The following is a 20332-nucleotide window of genomic DNA, read 5'->3' on the forward strand; positions in this document are numbered from 1 at the left end:
TTGTTTTTGAATCAGTCTGCTCCTCAATTGAGTAGGCCAAATATGAAAACCTTTCATCTTTGATCAGGATTTGAACCTGTGACCCTGGGTATCTAGACCAGCACACTTATCAGGACAGGTGTTTTTGAATCAGTCTGCTCCTCAATTGAGTAGGCCAAATATGAAAACCTTTCATCTTTGATCAGGATTTGAACCTGTGACCCCTGGGTATCTAGACCAGCACACTTATCAGGACAGTTGTTTTTGAATCAGTCTGCTCCTCAATTGAGTAGGCCAAATATGAAAACCTTTCATCTTTGATCAGGATTTGAACCTGGGAGCCCTGGGTATCTAGACCAGCACACTTATCAGGACAGGTGTTTTTGACTCAGTCTGCTCCTCAATTGATTAGGCCAAGTATGAAATCTTTTCATCCTTGATCAGGATTTGAACCTGGGAGCTCTGGGTATCTAGACCAGCACACTTATCAGGACAGTTGTTTTTGAATCAGTCTGCTCCTCAATTGAGTAGGCCAAATATGAAAACCTTTCATCTTTGATCAGGATTTGAACCTGTGACCCCTGGGTATCTAGACCAGCACACTTATCAGGACAGTTGTTTTTGAATCAGTCTGCTCCTCAATTGAGTAGGCCAAATATGAAAACCTTTCATCTTTGATCAGGATTTTAACTTGTGACCCCTGGGTATCTAGACCAGCACACTTATCAGGACAGTTGTTTTTGAATCAGTCTGCTCCTCAATTGAGTAGGCCAAATATGAAAACCTTTCATCTTTGATCAGGATTTGAACCTGTGACCCCTGGGTATCTAGACCAGCACACTTATCAGGACAGTTGTTTTTGAATCAGTCTGCTCCTCAATTGAGTAGGCCAAATATGAAAACCTTTCATCTTTGATCAGGATTTGAACCTGGGAGCCCTGGGTATCTAGACCAGCACACTTATCAGGACAGGTGTTTTTGACTCAGTCTGCTCCTCAATTGATTAGGCCAAGTATGAAATCTTTTCATCCTTGAATAGGATTTGAACCTGGGAGCTCTGGGTATCTAGAACAGCACACTTATCAGGACAGGTGTTTTTGACTCAGTCTGCTCCTCAATTGATTAGGCCAAGTATGAAATCTTTTCATCCTTGATCAGGATTTGAACTTGGGAGCTCTGGGTATCTAGAACAGCACACTTGCCAAGACATGCAGGTGTTTATAATCAGTCTGTTCCTCAAGTAATATTCAATACAGTATGTAAGCAACATGACAGATACAGTGCTTTGATTTGGGATGATTGAAGATAATATTTGTCATATTTTGTATTAGTCTCAGAGAAGATACCATACCCTTCCCAGAATCCTTTGCAACATGGGACATTACCGCATTACATCATATGACACTCCTATTACTTTGTACAGGTTCCCTTTCTTGCAAGATCTAGATGTGCTCTGTTCACTGATGTAAATCGACCCACTATCGACCCATGTCGCACTGAATAGCAAATCAGTACAGAAAATTGAACAGGGAGAAATGCATTATGGGAAGCGTTAAATATCTTCTCTGGTTCAGCTGTTTGAAATTCAAGACATCAGATTGCTTTTTCGATGAAGAATAAAATTGTTGTTAACATCATGAAGGAGGAACATATTGCTAAAATCGAAAGTGCCATCACAGGATGTATTTTATGAGCTATACTTCCACAGCATTATTCTAACAATTGTTTAGCACAGTTCTCAATAACATCTAAAGTATGAACAATATACAGTTAACATGGTTAATGAATTGTGTTTGCATTTACGAGGGGGTATCCAAAAGTTTTTGACATCACCCAGAAGTGAAAGAGCTATACCGATGAAATTTTGTCAGTGTAATCACGGGTCCTTATGTACATTATGGTCCAAAAATGGTCTCATAAGTATGTTTAACTTTCTTTACAGTAGGCGCATAACCTTTTCATGATAAGATCCTCCACTTTTTTAGTTTTTTTTCACTGTGGCCGCATCATCCGTAAGTGATGGACGCCCACTTCTTGGCTCATCTGTGAGGGACATGTGGCCAGTTTGGAAATTCCTTTTTCAAAAAGCAATAGTGCCATATGATGGGCAATCATCACTGTAGATTGCTTTCATTTCATCATAGATTTTCTGAGCATTGTATACCTAACCCTTCAAATGCAGGAACTTAATCGTGCTGCGTGCCTCAATTTTCACCATCTTGCAGGTTACGCGCCTACTGCCCATCTAGTGCTACCTGTAAAGAAAGTAAACATACTTATGAGACCATTTTTGGACCATTATGTACAGAAGGACCAGTGATTACACTGACAAAATTTCATCGGTATAGCTCTTTCACTTCTGGGTGATGTCAAAAACTTTTGGATACCCCCTCGTATATGCAGTACAAAGAAATTTTGATTGATCTATCTTGTCATTTCTTGAGATTATGACTTACATAATGTATGAATTTTTCAATATGGTTATTAATAATATATTTCATTCTAGTTACTTCAAAATATATTTAGTATTTTGTTGGTTTTGTTTTGATATGGCATCTCTCTCCATGCAGGTGTCGACTGCAGACGACACGTTTCAATTTTTTTTAATTCAAAAATTTCAGAATTGTAAATTGTCATGACCATTTTTGAAATCAGCATGAGAAATGCATTAAAATGAGTACAAACAAGCCTCGTATTAGTTCAGTGGTTCTTAAGATAGCTCTTGCTGTTTCGAGAAAATATCTCAAAACTTGGACTTTTTATGTTGAAACCTATAGTTAGCACGCAGAGCATTAAGAATTGCAGGTGTCATCATTTACTTGATACATCAGGGTTGTTTATACATCTTCCATTTTTCATTCAAACCTGCTTTATCTATCCCCAATTCCTAGTGGGATGCACCCTTAACTGACAAAAAGGAAAAAGACTTAAATTACTTGGGGAAAAGACTGCACTTTTCACTCATTGACTGCAGCAAATTAACACCGTCAAACTTGTTGAAAATTGACAAATGAAAACAAGAGTATAGACACTTTCCATTCATGCTATTTGATACTATTGAACTCAAGCTAGACTATGTATGTCCGTCTGGCCCACTCTATGGGCAATTCCAGTTGAAATTCCTACGCCCTCTATGGAAGACATGACCTTAATCTCCCTCACATGGGGGTGTAGATTTCAAATAGAGTCATCCATTGAGACAACCCATTTGAAATTCACACACCCAGTGTAGAAGATTAAGGGCATGTCTTCCATTGGGGGTGTATGGATTTCAACTGGAAAAGCCTAATTCAAAGATGATGACCACGGATTCAATGCCCTTATCACTAGGATCCACAACATGCTCATCTATCAGGGGCATAATTCTTTAACCCCAATACATTTCTGCATTCATTGAATGACCTTTGAAAATTTGGGTACACAAACTCATACCCTGCAACTTGAGGTCAAATTTTGCACTATGATTGTTTGATTGGGGTTATTGGAGTATGCCATTTGGGATGAGGTCATTGATGTCTATAGTGTTTATTGAAACAGACAGACAGATACACCGACAAACAGAACCTGGGATGAAAAGAGAGTTAAAATGATAGTCAAATTCAAAATTTGCTCATGAAATTACTGCACTTCATTTTGAATAGTACAAAACAGACTCAAAGATTCGGGAAACAAACAGATAGAAACTATTCATCGTAGAGGGGTAACTCAAGTTTGATTTGGGTAAGGATGAGAATCTGAAAGTGATCCCATCACTATACCAATTTTTCAAGAAATTCTGACTCATTGTTATACTAAAAGTCCAAACATTCAGCCAAATTTAACACAAATTAACACAGTGAGGCCAAATAAAACTATTTTCCTGTAACAAAATTGAGACAACTTTGAGAAATGACCCATCCATGTACCAAAATTGGCATAGAAAAATGGGTCATTGATGTACCAAACGGCCGAAACATGTTGGTGGCACATCACTTTAAGGTCATTTATACTGAGTACTACTCCCTCCCAGCTTAGACTTTACTCTGCACCATGATTATCTCACACAATTCTTCATCATTTTTTAGTTTCTCACCATGACATCCAAGTGATGACCTGTACAAGAAATTGGATGTCCTTCATCCAGACTGCAATTCGGACAGACAGACAGAAGGACAGAAAGACAGAAATTCTGACAATCAGGATTCACCTCACTCTGCATCATGACCTTCTCACAAAATTTATCATCATGACAACCAAGATATTAAACCGCAATAGTCGTGTTCACATTTTGAGTTACACCCGGCATAAACTTACGCTACCATTGATCATAATTCCACAAATATTTTCCCTACTCCTACCGTGTGTCCACACCTAGCCTACTCCTAGCACTACGCCGTCTAATTCCACCAAGTATTCACTTCTGGTCGGCGTAAACATTGGCTACCACTTCCGGTGTTTCTGTGACCTTTATCAACAACGCGATATGTATTTTCTTAGTTCCGACCAACAAAAGGTCAAACTTACTCCGGGTGCCAGGCGTAATCTGCGTTTACATTGCAACTTACGCCTCGCGGAAGTTACACCCAGCTCGCTACTCCTGACTTTTGTCAGGAGTAAATCGTCGGACGTACGCCTGGCGGAACTTATGCTGACCATCGTTCACATTGCACCTACTCCTGGCAGCACCTACCGCTACTCCTAGCAACTTGCGCCGACCAAGTTCCGCCGGGCGTACGTCCGACAATGTGAACACGACTATAATTTGGCCTGTAAGTATGTGAAATCAATGTCCTTCATCCAGACTACAATAAAGACTGACAGATGGAAAGACAGACAAAAAGAAGAGCCTTCTACCACAGGCCTCTCTCTGCACCTTGTCCTACACAATTCAATCATAACAACAAGCTTTATAAGCCCAAAATATATAGTCTCACCCTCCATTGGTGAGTTCAGTCACTTCCATTTAAGAAGCATAGCTCCATATTTAGACCTGAAATTGTGGAGTATTAATTTTGTACCAAACATATTGAAAGGTCATTCTGTCATGTACAAATATATTGGGGTTCAAGAACTGTGTCCCAACAGATGATGATATTTGAGATGCTAGTGAAATGATAACCTGTTCATACTGTCCATGAAATCGTCGGATGCCCTCTATTGAGATGAACAATATCATTGTGTGGATACTAGCAACAGGTATCTATACATAAGAAAGTAATAGCTACCATATAGCCTCACTCATTGAACATAACCAAAGTTTGTAGGGAAATTGTACAGAAAATAAGCAACCATTTGGGATGATCCTGGAATAATGCTTCCAGGCCTATCACCAGATTCTTATAAATATGGTAATGAGAACAGCCGTCATGGTCATACCAAATTCCCTACAATGTTGGTATTATTGCCAGATCAATGATAATGATAATGATGATAATGACGATTTAATATAGCGCCGGTATCCGCCTTTCGACGCTCAATGGCGCTTGACACAACAAGTTCAAAAGATCTGAGAAAAATATATCAACATGGTGACACAGTTCATAAGAAAAGAGTCAAATACTAAAAGAGTCACTCTTTGAATGCCTCATTGTATAGATGGGTCTTAAGTCCAGATTTGAAAGTTGCGATATTGTCACATGTTCTAAGTGCTACAGGCAGTGTGTTCCATAGTTTAGGTGCACCAACTTCAAGGATCTATCTCCCCATAGGGTTCTTGTACGAAGCTCCAGCAGGCGCCCACTGTCCGCTGATCTCAATCCAGCTCTATCCGGAGCGGCAGCATCAACTAGATCACTCAAGTAGAGGGGTGCCTGACCATGCATGCATTTGAACAAGATCAAACAAACTTTGAAAGACACTCGTTGTTTAACAGGTAACCAATGTAAGTCCGCAAGACGGAGATTTAAAATTTTAATGAACAAAATGGTAAAAATTTAATATGAAAAAAAATGTTTGCAACTTTTGTCAACTTAATTTAAAAAATGAATTGCATGAAGAACTATAATTGTGCAGAAAAAGACAAATTTCCAGAAGTGTCACAAATTATGGGCCTCAAAAAATCATTAGCCTTGCCTAAAAAGCATTACCGATGCGTACTCATCAGATAAATGGCTTTCTGAAAAGGCCCCTATCACTTTCTCCTGTAGACGTCTTTTATGAATTCACATAACGAAAAGCCAAGCCGTTGCTAGACCAGCCACCTAGAGTGGAATATCAATAATCCAAGGGCCACAAAGGCATCACACTACATGTCTCGAAATGGGTCAAATCTGAGCAGCTTTGTAACAAGGGACCTAAACAGTAGGCGGTTATTAGCAAACAACCTCATCTAACAAGACACAGTTTTTTAGCTCCAATACGTATGTACATTCATGTAATAACTGTTGAATATGTTGGGTACAGAAACTCATACTCCATAACTACAGGTCAAATGTTGCCCTATGATTGTTGAATAGATGGGACTGAATTGTGGTATCTGCTATGAGACTATTCTGTCCAATTGCAAGTTAGGCAGCTGACACTTTGATGGATACTTTACTACAAGCAATTGACCTACATGTAAAAATCAAAGCAATTTGTAGTATTCAGTATGGATAGGGGAGTTACATGGTGAGTTTTGGCAACTTTAAGAGTGTCATGGGAACTTCTGCCACATGTTCCCATAATGCACTTTTAGCAGCGGAGGCCGGGAGCGGAGGAGGAAACCTGTTGCATAAACTTTTGACTTGCATATAGCGCTTCCTAGCTTGATCTGCATCAACAAACAAACAAAATGTCAATTTCAGTACAGAGAGAAATTCTTAGTGCAACAAGGTAAAGATGGATTCACTGCTTCAGTGGAGCAACTCCAAGGAGCAACTTGAACACTACTGTGTCTTTGCACCATTTGTGACCGTACAGCACGAATGAGCCGTAAATGTCCTCAATTGTATTCCGAGTTACAGTAAAATGGGCATGAAGGTCGTATTCATTGGTACCTCAATTTGGTGCTACGTGTACCTCATTTAATGAGATACACGTAGCACCAAATTGAAATACCTATGAATATGACCTTCATGCCCATTTTACACTGTAACTCGGAATACAATTGAGGACATTTACGGCTCATTCGTGCTGTACGGTCACATTTGTACTATCTGTGAGATCGTATACCTCCTCATGGAACATGGTGCATTTGAGCAAGTGATTTCACACATTTGTTTATTTAACAAGTATTTTTTTGGTTGTAAATTTACAAAAAGGTCTCTTCATAAAGTGATGTAATGTTTCAAGTCTGCGCAGATGCTCATATGAAGTTTGTCAGTGAAAAGATCAGCACTATCAATAAGAACTCTTGTGTTTTTTCAGGAAAAAAGTAAATAAAATGGTATAATCATCTTGATTTCATAAAAAGTAGATGTTTTTAATTTACAGAAAAACAAGTGGGTTATTTTTATGCTTTAATTCATGATAAGGGAGTTTTTTCCCACAAGCATGCGTACCTGACATAAAAGAGTGATGGCGCTTGTGTGGGCTCTGGCTCTCTTAATATTCACCTCAGCCAAAATTTCGGCTTATTTACTCTTCTCCTTCAGGTAAAATAGTCTCATTTCCTTGAATTCCAGTCAAACAAATGACGTTTCGGAATGCAAGATGTTCTTCACACATCTGACGACCGCATCATGTATTAAATTGCTGGCAACATCAGCTGAATCTATGGCTCAACATGCATGACTATAATTTCTTAAATAAATATAAACCTCCAAGGTGAAACCGTGCAGCACATATCTTACAGACTTCACCTTATTGCATATCCAAGATGGAACCCCACACTCCAATCATACCTGATACACAAACCTATATAAAGTGTAGTATTTGTCACATTCACTACATGTACATCCAATCTGCACTAAATTATCATCACAGGGCAAGGGGATTTCAACCTACTATCAAGTACATATATCCAAACCGCCATGAAATAGTATCATCCTCAGGACACAGTACAATGACCTATACCCACCTATCATGGATCTGACTTTGACCTGGGTATGAGTTTTCATCATCCATAGCCATATTGCTTAATCAAACTTACATTTAAAAGTGAACTGTGTATGGGGAGGATCAATGAAAATGGAGACTGACATGAAACAAAATCTGTCCGTCCCTTATGTTAAGCCTCTCTGGCTCAATAACTTAACCTCAAAATGACAAATTGACTCAGCCACATTTAGTCTATACCTATAAGCTTTCACACAAGAGATGCTATACAGGTGCCTTCATTAGTTGCTTGTAATATCCTTTTCAAAAATATTGTCAATTTGGCATGCCAACATGCATCCATAAAAGATAGTAGGTACGAACAAATTAATAGAGGAATAAACTTCTTGATAGCCCTCATGCAGTAAAGTTGTACATCGGATCAAACATTTCAAATAGATTTGATCATTTTAAGAATTGCACAGGCAAATTTTCTTGCATGGATGATAGTTGAAGAAAAACTCTGAAGTGCTGGGCGTTTTCTTGACCTAACTTGAGGAAATGTTCTACATACTTTCATAGCTTCAATAATTGCTACAGATAAATTCACCTCAAAATAACTTATGATGGCAGGCCAAAGATATTTCAGATGTTCTATTCACCTCAACGGTAAATGAACAAAGAGATTTTAATGTTCTCCACATCACTTAAATGCACCTTCTTAAGTTATCAAAACCGCACACCAGTTTCTTGAAGGAGCCCTGCTAACACTATATTTTTACAGAGGCAAGCAGCAACAGATTTGAAAGCAAACACCAGTCTAAGATGCTAATCCAAGACAATGAATAAAGCAACCGAATATTAGGCCTTTATGTGGTTTTTCTTTCAACTGGCCATTGGGCAACGTTGCACATAGCCAACTGCTGCCTTCATATGGTAATCACTATACCTTTGTTCTGGCAATTACAGAGATCCAGAGTCATTCTACATACGCTGAAGGGGTGAAAATAATGGGGGGGTTATGATGGTGACATTCATAAGCCATCTCACCTATATTGTTATAATGAATTTTTCTAGACCATGGACATCTCCAGGTACAGGTTGTAGTCCTTCCTTCAGCCCTTGGCATTCAGCAAGTTAGGACTGCAACTGCCCCCTCCCTTGCCTGGACCAGCTCTCGACACCTGCTCTGAGTGACAATACTAGCTGGTCCCGTCACCTGCTCTGAGTGATAATACTAAGATTGCTCACCTTTATTGTTTTAATGAATTTTTCTAGTGCATGTACATCTCCAGGTACAGGTTGTGGTCCTTCCATAAGGCCTTGGCATTCTGCAAGCCAGGACTGCAAGTCTTCTATCTCTTCTCTGAATCCTTCTAGCTGCTCACCACCAGCCTCAAATCTAAATTGGAAACAAAAAGAGATGAAAATTATAAAAAAATATATTATACAAATTATTTGGTGTAATATTGAAATGCTTGTTCGACTTTACTGTCTTCATTTACTGTTAATTCTGACCTGCTCCCACGAAATGAGCATTTAATAATTAATAAGTCGCAAGTTGGGGAGTTTTGAGATTTTCCAATTGTTGAGTTGCTGTTCTTTGTTTGAAAACACCTCCATGACAGTATAGTCAGTGGTATATCCTTTGTGAATGGGACATAATTGAATACAGAGTACAGCTCATTTTGTGGGAGCAGGTCACAGGTTTTTGCAAACTCTCCAATCTGGAGTAACTCTGAAAAACAACAATATACGAAACAAAATGATATTTAAATAATTGAAATATCTGGTTAATATTTTGATATCTCTTGTAATTGGAAAAATAACATTTCTAACACTATGGTTTATTCAGGGTGATCCCTCATTTATGTTTCAAATGTTTTTACAGTATTTTTCCAACCTAATGTACCTTCATGTGCACATTAAAAATTGTCACAATTGAAGCTTATCTTATACTTTATGTTTTTCATTATGTTAAAAGCCTATCAATGTTAACATTATCTGAATGTTTACATGGGGGTTGTAGATTTCAAATAGAGTCACCCATTCAGGTAAACCCATTTGAAATTTGGGAGAAAGGTCATATCTTCCACAGGGGGTGTATGGATTTCAACTGGAATAGCCCGATATCCTATTCATTGATGCCACTGCATAAAAACCTCTCCGAAAAATTCAACCTGGTATAATCTTGGAACCTGCATACGATGACCCCGGTGTTATCACTTAACATTGACTATGTGTACGCATGATCGTTCCCAATTTCAAGAAAAAAGGGGTTATGTTTAAACTATGTTCGCGAACATAAAATGTTCGCGATATTTAAAAAATAGGGTTGTTTTTGACGACGGTGTACTCGAAATTGAAAAATAGGGTAAGGTATATTTTGTGAATCCTGATGTTGAAATCATTATACCATTTCTTGCTCAATTTACTCCCGGATTTCACTTTTGTGAAACTTTTGTGCATTCCAAGTAATATTCAGGAACTCACTTCCCAGTTTGGCCGCTGTGTTCTTTGGTATGTGTTCTAGAAATGTTAAAAAGGGTGCTTTTGTAAAAGTGTACTTGAAATGCAAAAATAGGAGTAATTTTAAGGCTAATTTGTACCCGTTTTTGTGTAAAATAGGGGTAACAAATGCTGAAAATGTTCTTGAAACCGCGCAAAATAGGGGGTATTTTTGACATTGGGAACGATCATGCGTTACGCCTTTGAATAGGAAGTGACAACACCGGGACGATGACCTTTTAAAGTAGAAAGTACACAAAATCAACCCTCACATCATGAGGTCAAATTTTGAGCTTATATTGTTAAATGGCTTGAATGGAACCATGCATTATGAGGTGATGCTATTTCTGCTCATAGTGAATCCACACCAACCCTTCAAGCATGTTGCAATATCCTATCCACAGGTGACTCAAATTACACTTTAAAAAAAATCACAAAGTCTTTTCACTTTTTTTATTCTCTTTCAAAATCGACTTAAGTTAACAACACCCTGATCAATTTCTCGTAAACACTGATATTCTTTCCACATTATCCATATTAAGCATCCTTTAATAAGCCTTAAGAAACAGGATAAAATCAAATTCAAAAAATCCTTTAAAAAAAACTTGATTACATTAAAACATCATGAGGGGGAATTGATACATTTTGGTAGCGCGATGACATCGCCCATTTGCTGGTTGCCGTTAGACAAGAACTTGAGAAAGAAGAGGAGTTATCGTGCGTTCAACCCCGATGTCTTTTTCTCTCTTGTAGCTGCATGATGCCTAAAGCACTCAGGCGAGATGGAAAGTGGTTTTATTATCAATGATAACAATGGAGCATATCGTAGGTAATATATCTCCATGTCGAATATCACAGTCTTGATCTCTGGGCGTATTAGAGAGCTAAAGAATTACACATGTGAGAGGAAATTAAAGTTACAAATGGAGAGAGGAGACATAGTTATCTTGTCTATTTTCATGACGACGGGTTGCGTTTCCGTCTATTTTCATAACTGGAAGTGTGTTTTCAAAAATGTCTTGCGTTTCTTTTCATTCCTAGTCAGGTGTGTCTAGGCAGAGATGGACAGGGAGGAGTCTTCTACTCTCTAAATATTCTACCCTTCAATATGATGCCCTGTTGGTCCAAAAAAATTTTTTTTTTGCACTTCAATTTCACATATTTTTAAACAAAAATGGATTCAAGTTTTGTTCTATTTAAAATGTTAAAGCAAACTTACAGACACATCCATATATCACCTTTTGGAGGACACCAAACTGAAATGTGTGTCCTCAAAGAGGTGAGGTGTCATCAAACATGTCCTCACATAGCAATTCTTAAGCTCCTGGGAATAATTATGTGTGATTAACACACAGTCCTGGGAAGAATACAACAGGAGGGTGGGGTGTGGGGAAGGGTGTGTGCATTTGTAAAGACTGGTAAACGAGGATGCACAAAAAAAGCAGAGCAGTTGAGAACATCCACGCTTCCCTCTACCTACCAGCATAAGATAACTGTCTTGTTCGTCGATGCAGGGTTATGTCTTAGACAGTAAAACTTTGTCCACTGTTTGGAACTTACCTTTGCTTGTGCAAGGACTTCAGTTAGATAGAAAAAAGTTGTAGGTCCTCGTTTGCAAGTCTTACAAATATGGGGGGGTGTCTGTGTGTGTGTGTGTGTGTACTATATGGACAATAGGTATTGGTCCTAAAAAACCAGAGTGCTTTCAAGTTTCAAGTCTTTGGATGTATAATATGATAATCAATGCAGACATACACATAATACCTCTGCCTTGCAGCCATCCAACCATAGTAGGGGGCAAAAGGGTGTGCCCCTATCAATTTGCAAGAATTATGCTAAATCAGCATATTTTAATATCTCAGGCCCCCATTCATTATTTACAATCCAGGGTCTTTGATTGCACTTCACATGAGTGCTAATAATAAAAATCCCTTTAAAAAGGAATGTGCCTGGACAAGGTTATTCACAATGAGTAATATCATATTTCTTTTATAAAATGGTCAAAAGATCTCTTAACATGCAGCAGCTTTTGCATTCTATTGCACATTGCACGTGTCTGTACCCCTTCGCCTTGCAATCTTCACATCAGGCTCGCACATCAGCTTACAATGGTGATATTACACATACATAAGGCAGCTTTCAATTTTCTGAAGCCATATTATCCATGCATATAGACCTTTGCCTTATGCCTTGTAACCATCCAACCAAGCAGCCAGGGTATATCAGTATGTTTACTAATTTGATCATTTTACACATAGTGCATCTCTTGTTTCCATCTGGTATTGTCTTTGTATGAGCATCACTAGGATCCACAACATGCTCATCTATAAGGGCACATTTCTTTAACCCCAATATAGTTGCACATTCATTGAATGATCTTTGAAAATTTGGGTACACAAACTCATACTCTGCAACTTGAGGTCAAATTTTGCTCTATGATTGTTTAATTGAGGTTATTGAACTATGGCATTGAGATGAGGCCATTGTGGACCATAGTGCATGGTATGAGGGACTCGGGTAGAGCACTTTAATTAACCAGGGCACATGCATAATTTGACAACACCAGTATGTGTGGTGATGTTACTCAATTTGATTTTCTTTATAAGATGCCAAAATGAATTATGTACAGAAATAGACAAACTTATTATTTTTGGAATTGATAATTTTTGGCTATTAAACTTGACCTACTTCTATGCCTACATCAGAGCTGCCAACATTTGAATCTTGAAAACAGGGAGATTTCCTGTTGCAATCAGGGAGATTTGTCAAAATGCGTACATCCAATAATGGAAGAAACCATTTCCTTTTTAGGGAGATGACCAAAAATTAAGGGTTCTGAAGGTTTAAAAGTAGGGAGTCTCCTGCGAAAAGAGGGAGAGTTGGCAGCTCTGCTACATTCGTTGTTTTTTGTCCCCTTCTACGTACCATCTACAATCCTCGAAAAAAGTCCTTGGAACACTTAAGGCATCTTTAATAAAAGAAATCTGGGCCTTCAATTAACACTTTTCCCTTCCCCGCCCCAACATTCAATGTTGCGACACTTTGGAGACACACTCAACACATTTGCACAAATGTACGTCTCAACATTGCACAGGGGAGTGGGGGATTCATTTTCCCCTAAAGACAATTAGACATTTTGTAGCCAGTATTTTACTTGTTTTCCCACATCAAGCTGGTGTACCTTGCTCTTTTTCTTTCCAGTTATTTTGGAATTTATTATAATTCCTATCCTATTTTTTGATGATTATTTTAGGGGACAGGTTGTATGCACTGAGTAATTTATGCAATGTGCAATGTAATTGTGCTATGTCTATGAAGATGAAGACAAGGATGATATTGTATATGACAATGAGGATAACTAGGAGGGGGGGGGGTAATTACTAGGACGAGGAGGAAATGATGGTGATGGTGACGGTGATGCAATGACAATGATGGCAACAATGTAATGAAGATGTTAAAGATGTTGATGTAGAAAATGATGACATGTTAGCAATAATGATGATGATGATGATGATGATGATGATGATGATGATGATGATTAGGAGGAGGAGGAGAGTGAGGAATAGGAGGAAGAGGAGGATTTGAGGAGGAGGAGAAGGAAGGAGGAGTGGCGTAATTGTGATGATGAAGATGATGATGGTTGAGGAGGAGGAGGAGGAGGAAGAGGAGGTGGAAGAGGAGCAGGAGCGGGAGCAGGGTAATTGTAATAGCGATAGATCATGTTTGAGTGCCAAATTTGAAAGTTCATCAGTGTTTGTTAAAGATAGTGATACATACCCACAATCATCAGAATATTTGAGAAACACACCTCTTCTCTCAATTTTATCACACATACTTCAAAACGTCTCAAATTTAATCTAAGATCAGACCCCAACGTGTCTATAGATGCATGCAGTATTCATCGCCGTATAATTGCTCCAATTTCACTAACTCAAAAAAAATCACTGATTTCTCTACCACTTTTGAATCCCAACTGATCAAAATTGACAAGAGCCTATGTAACTGTCATGTTACCATGCGGTAACTAACGGCAACATCACACACAGTACACAATTTATAACGGGAGAGGTGGGCGGGAAATGTTTGTTGAGTTGAAAACTCCTTATATGAAAGACAATCTTCAGAATACTTTCAAAAAGAGGAAATTTGATTGCTACAAGATGACTGTATGCCCCGTATTTCTAGGTCATAAGATTCGTGAAAAATTAACAACTGGTTTTCTTTCACTACCGCTATCTATAATTTGATGTAGTGGTATGATATCAGAGAAGACATCTTACACTTCCCACAATGCATTTCTTCAATTTCAATTTTAGTACTGATTTGCAACATGGTTCAATAGTGACAATTGGTACCTCGATGAACAGAGCACATCCAGATTTGGCAAAATATGTTTATTCCTTGACTATCGACCAAAGTTAAGCAAATTCTATTCTCAACATGAAAACAAAGGGAACAGGACTGTCATTTGATGTTGTGAGGTGATGCATCATATTACAAAGGATTCTGGGAAGGGTACGGCATCTTCTCTGGTATGATATGCTCCTTGCATCTACTTAACCAAATACCTGCTAATCCATTTTAATCAATACCAGAAACTGCACCTTAGGCTTTATTTCAGTCTTAATCCTTACCCTGAGCCTAATCCTGAGTCTGTCTCCCAGTAGAAGTAATGCTAATCCAATTTCTTAATCCTAATTCTTCAGTGGATTACAACCAGGATTACAAGTGACTGTACTTGCAATGCTGGCATGTTAGATTGTATAAGATGCAATTTTATGCAATGCACTGATATGATCATTAACCACTTCTAACATTAGGTTTACAACCTGACGTATGGTTGCAGCTTCCAAGTCTAGTTGTCTGACACCAGAGAGGAGGGCAAAGGCAAAGTCCTCCACCACCCCCATCTTGGCTATGCAACCCAGCCAAAATAAGAAATAAGGGACATTTCCAATTACCCCAAAATAAAAATTCAGATTCAGATGTAAATTCTGGTGCCACCCAGGCCTGTCGGAACCACTGCACAACTTTTCAACACAATCAGCCCAAGTCATATATAACCAGGGAATCGCTGTCCGGGGCAGCGTAACTTCCATGGCTACAGGTCGGTGATCTTGTGTGTGGCATGCAAGGGGTCCGAGGTTCAAATCCTGGGAGTACCAAGTGACTTCTTTGTTCATCTTCTCTCCTTTTTTGTTTCTTCTTTCCCTTCCGATAGCAAAAAAAACACAGGTTCGGTTAGGGTTAACTCTCTTGATCCTAATCTTTGTGCTAATCCTAAACCCAACAAGACAGGATTAATTTTTGCATATGGATGCACCAAAGCGTAATATCAGTTTGATTTCTGTACCTAATTAGCACTATCTTGAATCATGTCAAATTGACATCACATGATCACATATATATGTGACCATCCACATCGAAACGCTCGTAAAGTCGGCCCCTGGTCAATTTTGTTTTCTTCCGTGTTTAGAAAATATATATCATAAGCTTTACAATGATATATCATTTGACTTCAAACGATATCCAGAAGCGGAGTTATGGTTTGTTAAACTTAACTCCTTCAGTAAAAAGGTACATTATTTTGGTGCTTCAATATATCTCTTTTTCTATATTGCTGGTATTAAATATCAAATGGTCATAATTGGCGGTCACTTCAAATCATCCCCAAGTCAACGAGGTTCAGGAATGTCCTCTCATTGTTAATTGTTGGTTAACCCACCACTTGAACAGGATTTAGCCAAAGCAAACAAAGACTAAAGCTATTTACTATAAGTATAAGCTTATTATACTCTTCAACAATAGGATTAAAGATTGGTATTTGACTGGACTGAAATGAGAAACTTGTAGGACAATTATTAGGTACATTTTGAATACAAGCACATTTTGGACTGTAACTCGAAATACAATTTGCCAACTTTACGAGCGGTTTGAGATGGATGGTCACATAATAGCGTCCATGTGCAACAAACTAATCATGTGTACTGCCTCTACACCTATTAAACCCTACTACTGGCGAGACTTCTGGACTCAATACTGAGCCACATTATTATTATATCTTAAGTCTTATAAAATTTAAAGTAAAGTTAACCTTTAGCTGTCTCTAGTAATTGTTAGTTCCCAATGTTTAAACTCACTCCACTTAAGTGTAAAATGTAGAGTGTAGAGCAAATGGTACAAAAAACCTCATGCATCTCAGGTTTCCAACAAGACACTTGACAAATTGCATGTCCTCTTCCGTTCTATGTCGCTTTCAACGATGCATAACAGTCTCATAAATGTACATCATCGACACTACCAATTGAGTGGAACAACATGCATGCTAATGAGCCATTTTCATGCAATATATGAAGTGAGTACAGTCTAAGGTTGGTTTGCACTTAAATACTGTTTAAAATGTTTTTTTTAATCTAATGAATTCATTGTAGTTTAGTGTATAATATAATGACTACAAAGTATACTCTGAAATGACTAACAATAATTTCACAACTGATAGTTCAGCTGACTAAACCCAACACAACAACATCTCGTCTGGCACTGTCTGGTAGGAGAGGCTTCATAGAAATCCACATAAAAGCTGTCCAAAGATGCACAACATGAAAAGTAGGAAGAGGGTGAGAGATTGACAGACAATGGTGGTAATGGCAGTAACATGACTATAATGATTAAAGCTAATGACCAAGGATGTGGTGGTGGCGAGTACTAGTAATAACCCCACCTTGCTGTTGCTGTTGATCGCATGCTGCTGACACAGTTGGCCATCTTACAGTCATGATAAAGAGGAGGATGATTTTCATCATCATGTAGAAGTGAAGAGAGCAGTTGGAGAAGGAGAGGGAAGAAGAGAAAGATGAGTGTAAAATAACATGGATGAAGAGGAGATATACACAAGGTGACAAAATAAATCAATGGTATGAGTCAATGAGCAGGGTCTTAGCTAGAAATTGAGGTTTGCCCATCATGTGAATAAAACTGCCTGTCCTAATTTGACCTTTAAAACATTTACCAGACCTCTACAGCCCATGGAGGTTCAAAGAACTCAAATATGTTTTGCAAAACTGGTCTAATAAAATGGTCAAAAGCCTTTGTCAATACCTACAATTATAATGAAGCATCCGTCAAAGGCATTAATTTTGCTCATCCCAGGAGCAAACTCCCGGTCTAAAATGATGGCCAGACAGGTGGCTACCTAACATACTGGGTATGAGCGCATAAGCTAATCACAGGCATGAGACTGCACTTTCCTAAAAATTTAAAAAAAAGGCAAAACTGAAAATGTGTGTGAAATTGGGCAAAAAGTACCAAAAAGATTCCTGAAAAATTAACAACTGGTTGAAATTAAATAAAGTTGTGGAAATTTTGACTACAAACAAATGAATTCAGTTTAAAAACTGAAAATTCTCATGCCTGTATGAAATCACATTCATTCTAGAATACATGAGACCCTGCCCCAGGTTCTCCACATTGACTTCTACAACACAGGCCTCTATACAAAATTCCTAACAGTATTACTCAATCCATTTACAGCTCAAACCACTTACACTTCCCATCCAGTTCACATACATGTACTCCTACACAACATTACTAGGCGACTAAAATATGCTGGCATTAATCGGAAATAACCATGAACATTGCCTGGATGCACAACAACTGGGGTAGGGTTCTGGTGAAAGAATATCAATTTACGTGGCTTGGTAAATTACAGATGTTCAGCAGGGTTCACGGCGGCATTTAACACACTTTCTTTTTTTTCATAAGTGTCGCTGACAATTTCTTTCGTGCACATTCAATTAGATAGTGGTTGATGCCTTGTTGTGTAATTGATACACAGGGCTTCACTGTATATGTTACTGGGCATGAGGTGCAATATGTGGTATTCTTCTTTCTGGTTTATTTCCCATATTCTGGACAGACACTATGGACCAAAATGGCCTCATCTCAATGGCATAGTTCAATAACCTCAATCAAACAATCATAGTACAAAATTTGACCTCAAGTTGCAGAGTATGAGTTTTTGTACCCAAATTTTCAAAGGTCATTCAATGAATGTACAAATGTATTGGAGTTGAAGAACTGTGCCCTGATACATGAGCATGTTGTGGATCCTAGTGAGATGGGGACATTATTGCTTTTTAAAGGTAAATGATGAATAAAATAATCGAGATTGGGAAATTATAGCCATATAGGTAGTAATAGGGCTGTGTTTACTTCTCTCTAGAATTTATATGCAGTAAACTGTGCAATATTTGCCAATTTTCTTTTTTTAAAGAAAGGTAATTTGCTTGCACCGTGTCTCATTTTTACTGCACCCAAAAATAAAAATTCCTTTAAAAGGAATATAGTTGAGCAATGAAAAATTAGCCATAAGAATTTTTATACTTTTATGATTACAGGACATTACCTGTTGCTTCTATTAGTAAGTGCTTCCCATAATGCATTTCTCCCATTTTTTCTGTACTGATTTGTTATCTAATACAACATGGGTCGATAGTTACGAAATGTACCTCATTGAACAGAGCACATCCAGATCTTGCAAAATATGTTTATTCCTTGACTATCAACCCCATTAAGCCAATCTATTCTCAAAATGAAAACAAAGGGAACCTGTACAAATGTAATCTCATTTTGATGAAATGAGGTGATGTATCATGTTGCAAAGGATTCTGGGAAGGGTATGATATCTTCTTTGATATGTACTCTACTAAACCAGAAATCATCAATATTAAATTCCTGCACAGCTAGATAATGACAAAAGGCTTGTTCAGACGATCGCTTGTAAAGTCACTTGTAACTACATTCAAATGTAAACTTGTATGTAGTGCCCGTCTAAACGCACTCGCATGTAGCTACATGCAAGTTACAAGTGACAATTTTACATGTAAGATATCTTACATGTAGCGAGTAACATTCAAATGTAAGGCCAGTGTGAACAAGACTTGCATGTTAGCTTGCTTGTAAGCATTACCTTGATGACCCAATCCTATTCTGATTGTGCATAATCATGGCATAATTTACCAGTGAAGGTCACTCTTACAAGTGAGTTGGCTTACAAGTAAGTCCCATGTGGACACACACTCGCTTGTAGCATAATTTAATTGCTGGCTCGCTTGTAGGTAACATTCAAATGTAGGCTACCGCCTAAACACACCTCCTATTTCTCTAAATTCAGTTACCGAGGAAACCGTTGCTACACAACTACATTAACAGCTCAAATTTCACAAGATTAAAAAACAAAAATCGCTCAAATGCTATGTAATATGATCTCACTGATCGGAATACAGATCAAACAATGAATGAGCGGAACTCAAAACAAGCAGTACGGTAAACACAAGAACGGACCTTTCACCTTTATGAAAAGCAAAAACAAGACGTGAGTTCCAGCTTCAAAAATTTAGGCAGACAGTGTAAGGAATATTAGTTGAATAACTTACACCTGGAACTTGGCCCCCAAAATATACATACATTTGTAAATTTTCCTATTGAATATTCAATCAAAAAGATTGATTTTGCAATTCTTTTTGCTGATTGCAGTTAGGGACAAATCATTTCTGACTGAATATTCAGGCAAATGATTGAATTTTCAATCCTTTTTATCAGCCAAGAGGAGTGATTTTCAATCTTTTAGGGATTGAAGTTTGGGAGAAATCTTCTCCGATTGAATATTCAGTTGAAAAGATTGATTTTCATTGCTTTTCCCTCTTTCACAGACTGAAGTTAGGATGTATCGTTTCCAAAAAAAAAAATATTCCCTCGAACAAATTTGAAATCTCATTCTAACCATATGCAACACATGCCATTGGGCAGTAAATTAAGAGTAGCACTTGATTGGATGATGACATTAAGTCTACAAAAAGAGAAATAGTCAATCAAATCCAAAAATCCATTTCATTCTTTATATTTTCCAATC

The 20332-nt window shown here is 38.0% G+C and overlaps 1 protein-coding gene across 1 annotated transcript in view; it reads right to left on the minus strand.

Moving 5' to 3' along the window:
• LOC140157257 (dystrophin-like) overlaps positions 1 to 20332 on the minus strand; it is a 392916-nt gene that overhangs the window by 153170 nt on the left and 219414 nt on the right. The window contains 1 exon segment of the mRNA XM_072180385.1: positions 9166 to 9316. Within this exon segment, the coding sequence (XP_072036486.1) occupies positions 9166 to 9316 (151 nt within the window).

This window comes from Amphiura filiformis, chromosome 7, assembly GCF_039555335.1.
Source record: "Amphiura filiformis chromosome 7, Afil_fr2py, whole genome shotgun sequence".
Classification (NCBI taxonomy): Eukaryota; Metazoa; Echinodermata; class Ophiuroidea; order Amphilepidida; family Amphiuridae; genus Amphiura; species Amphiura filiformis.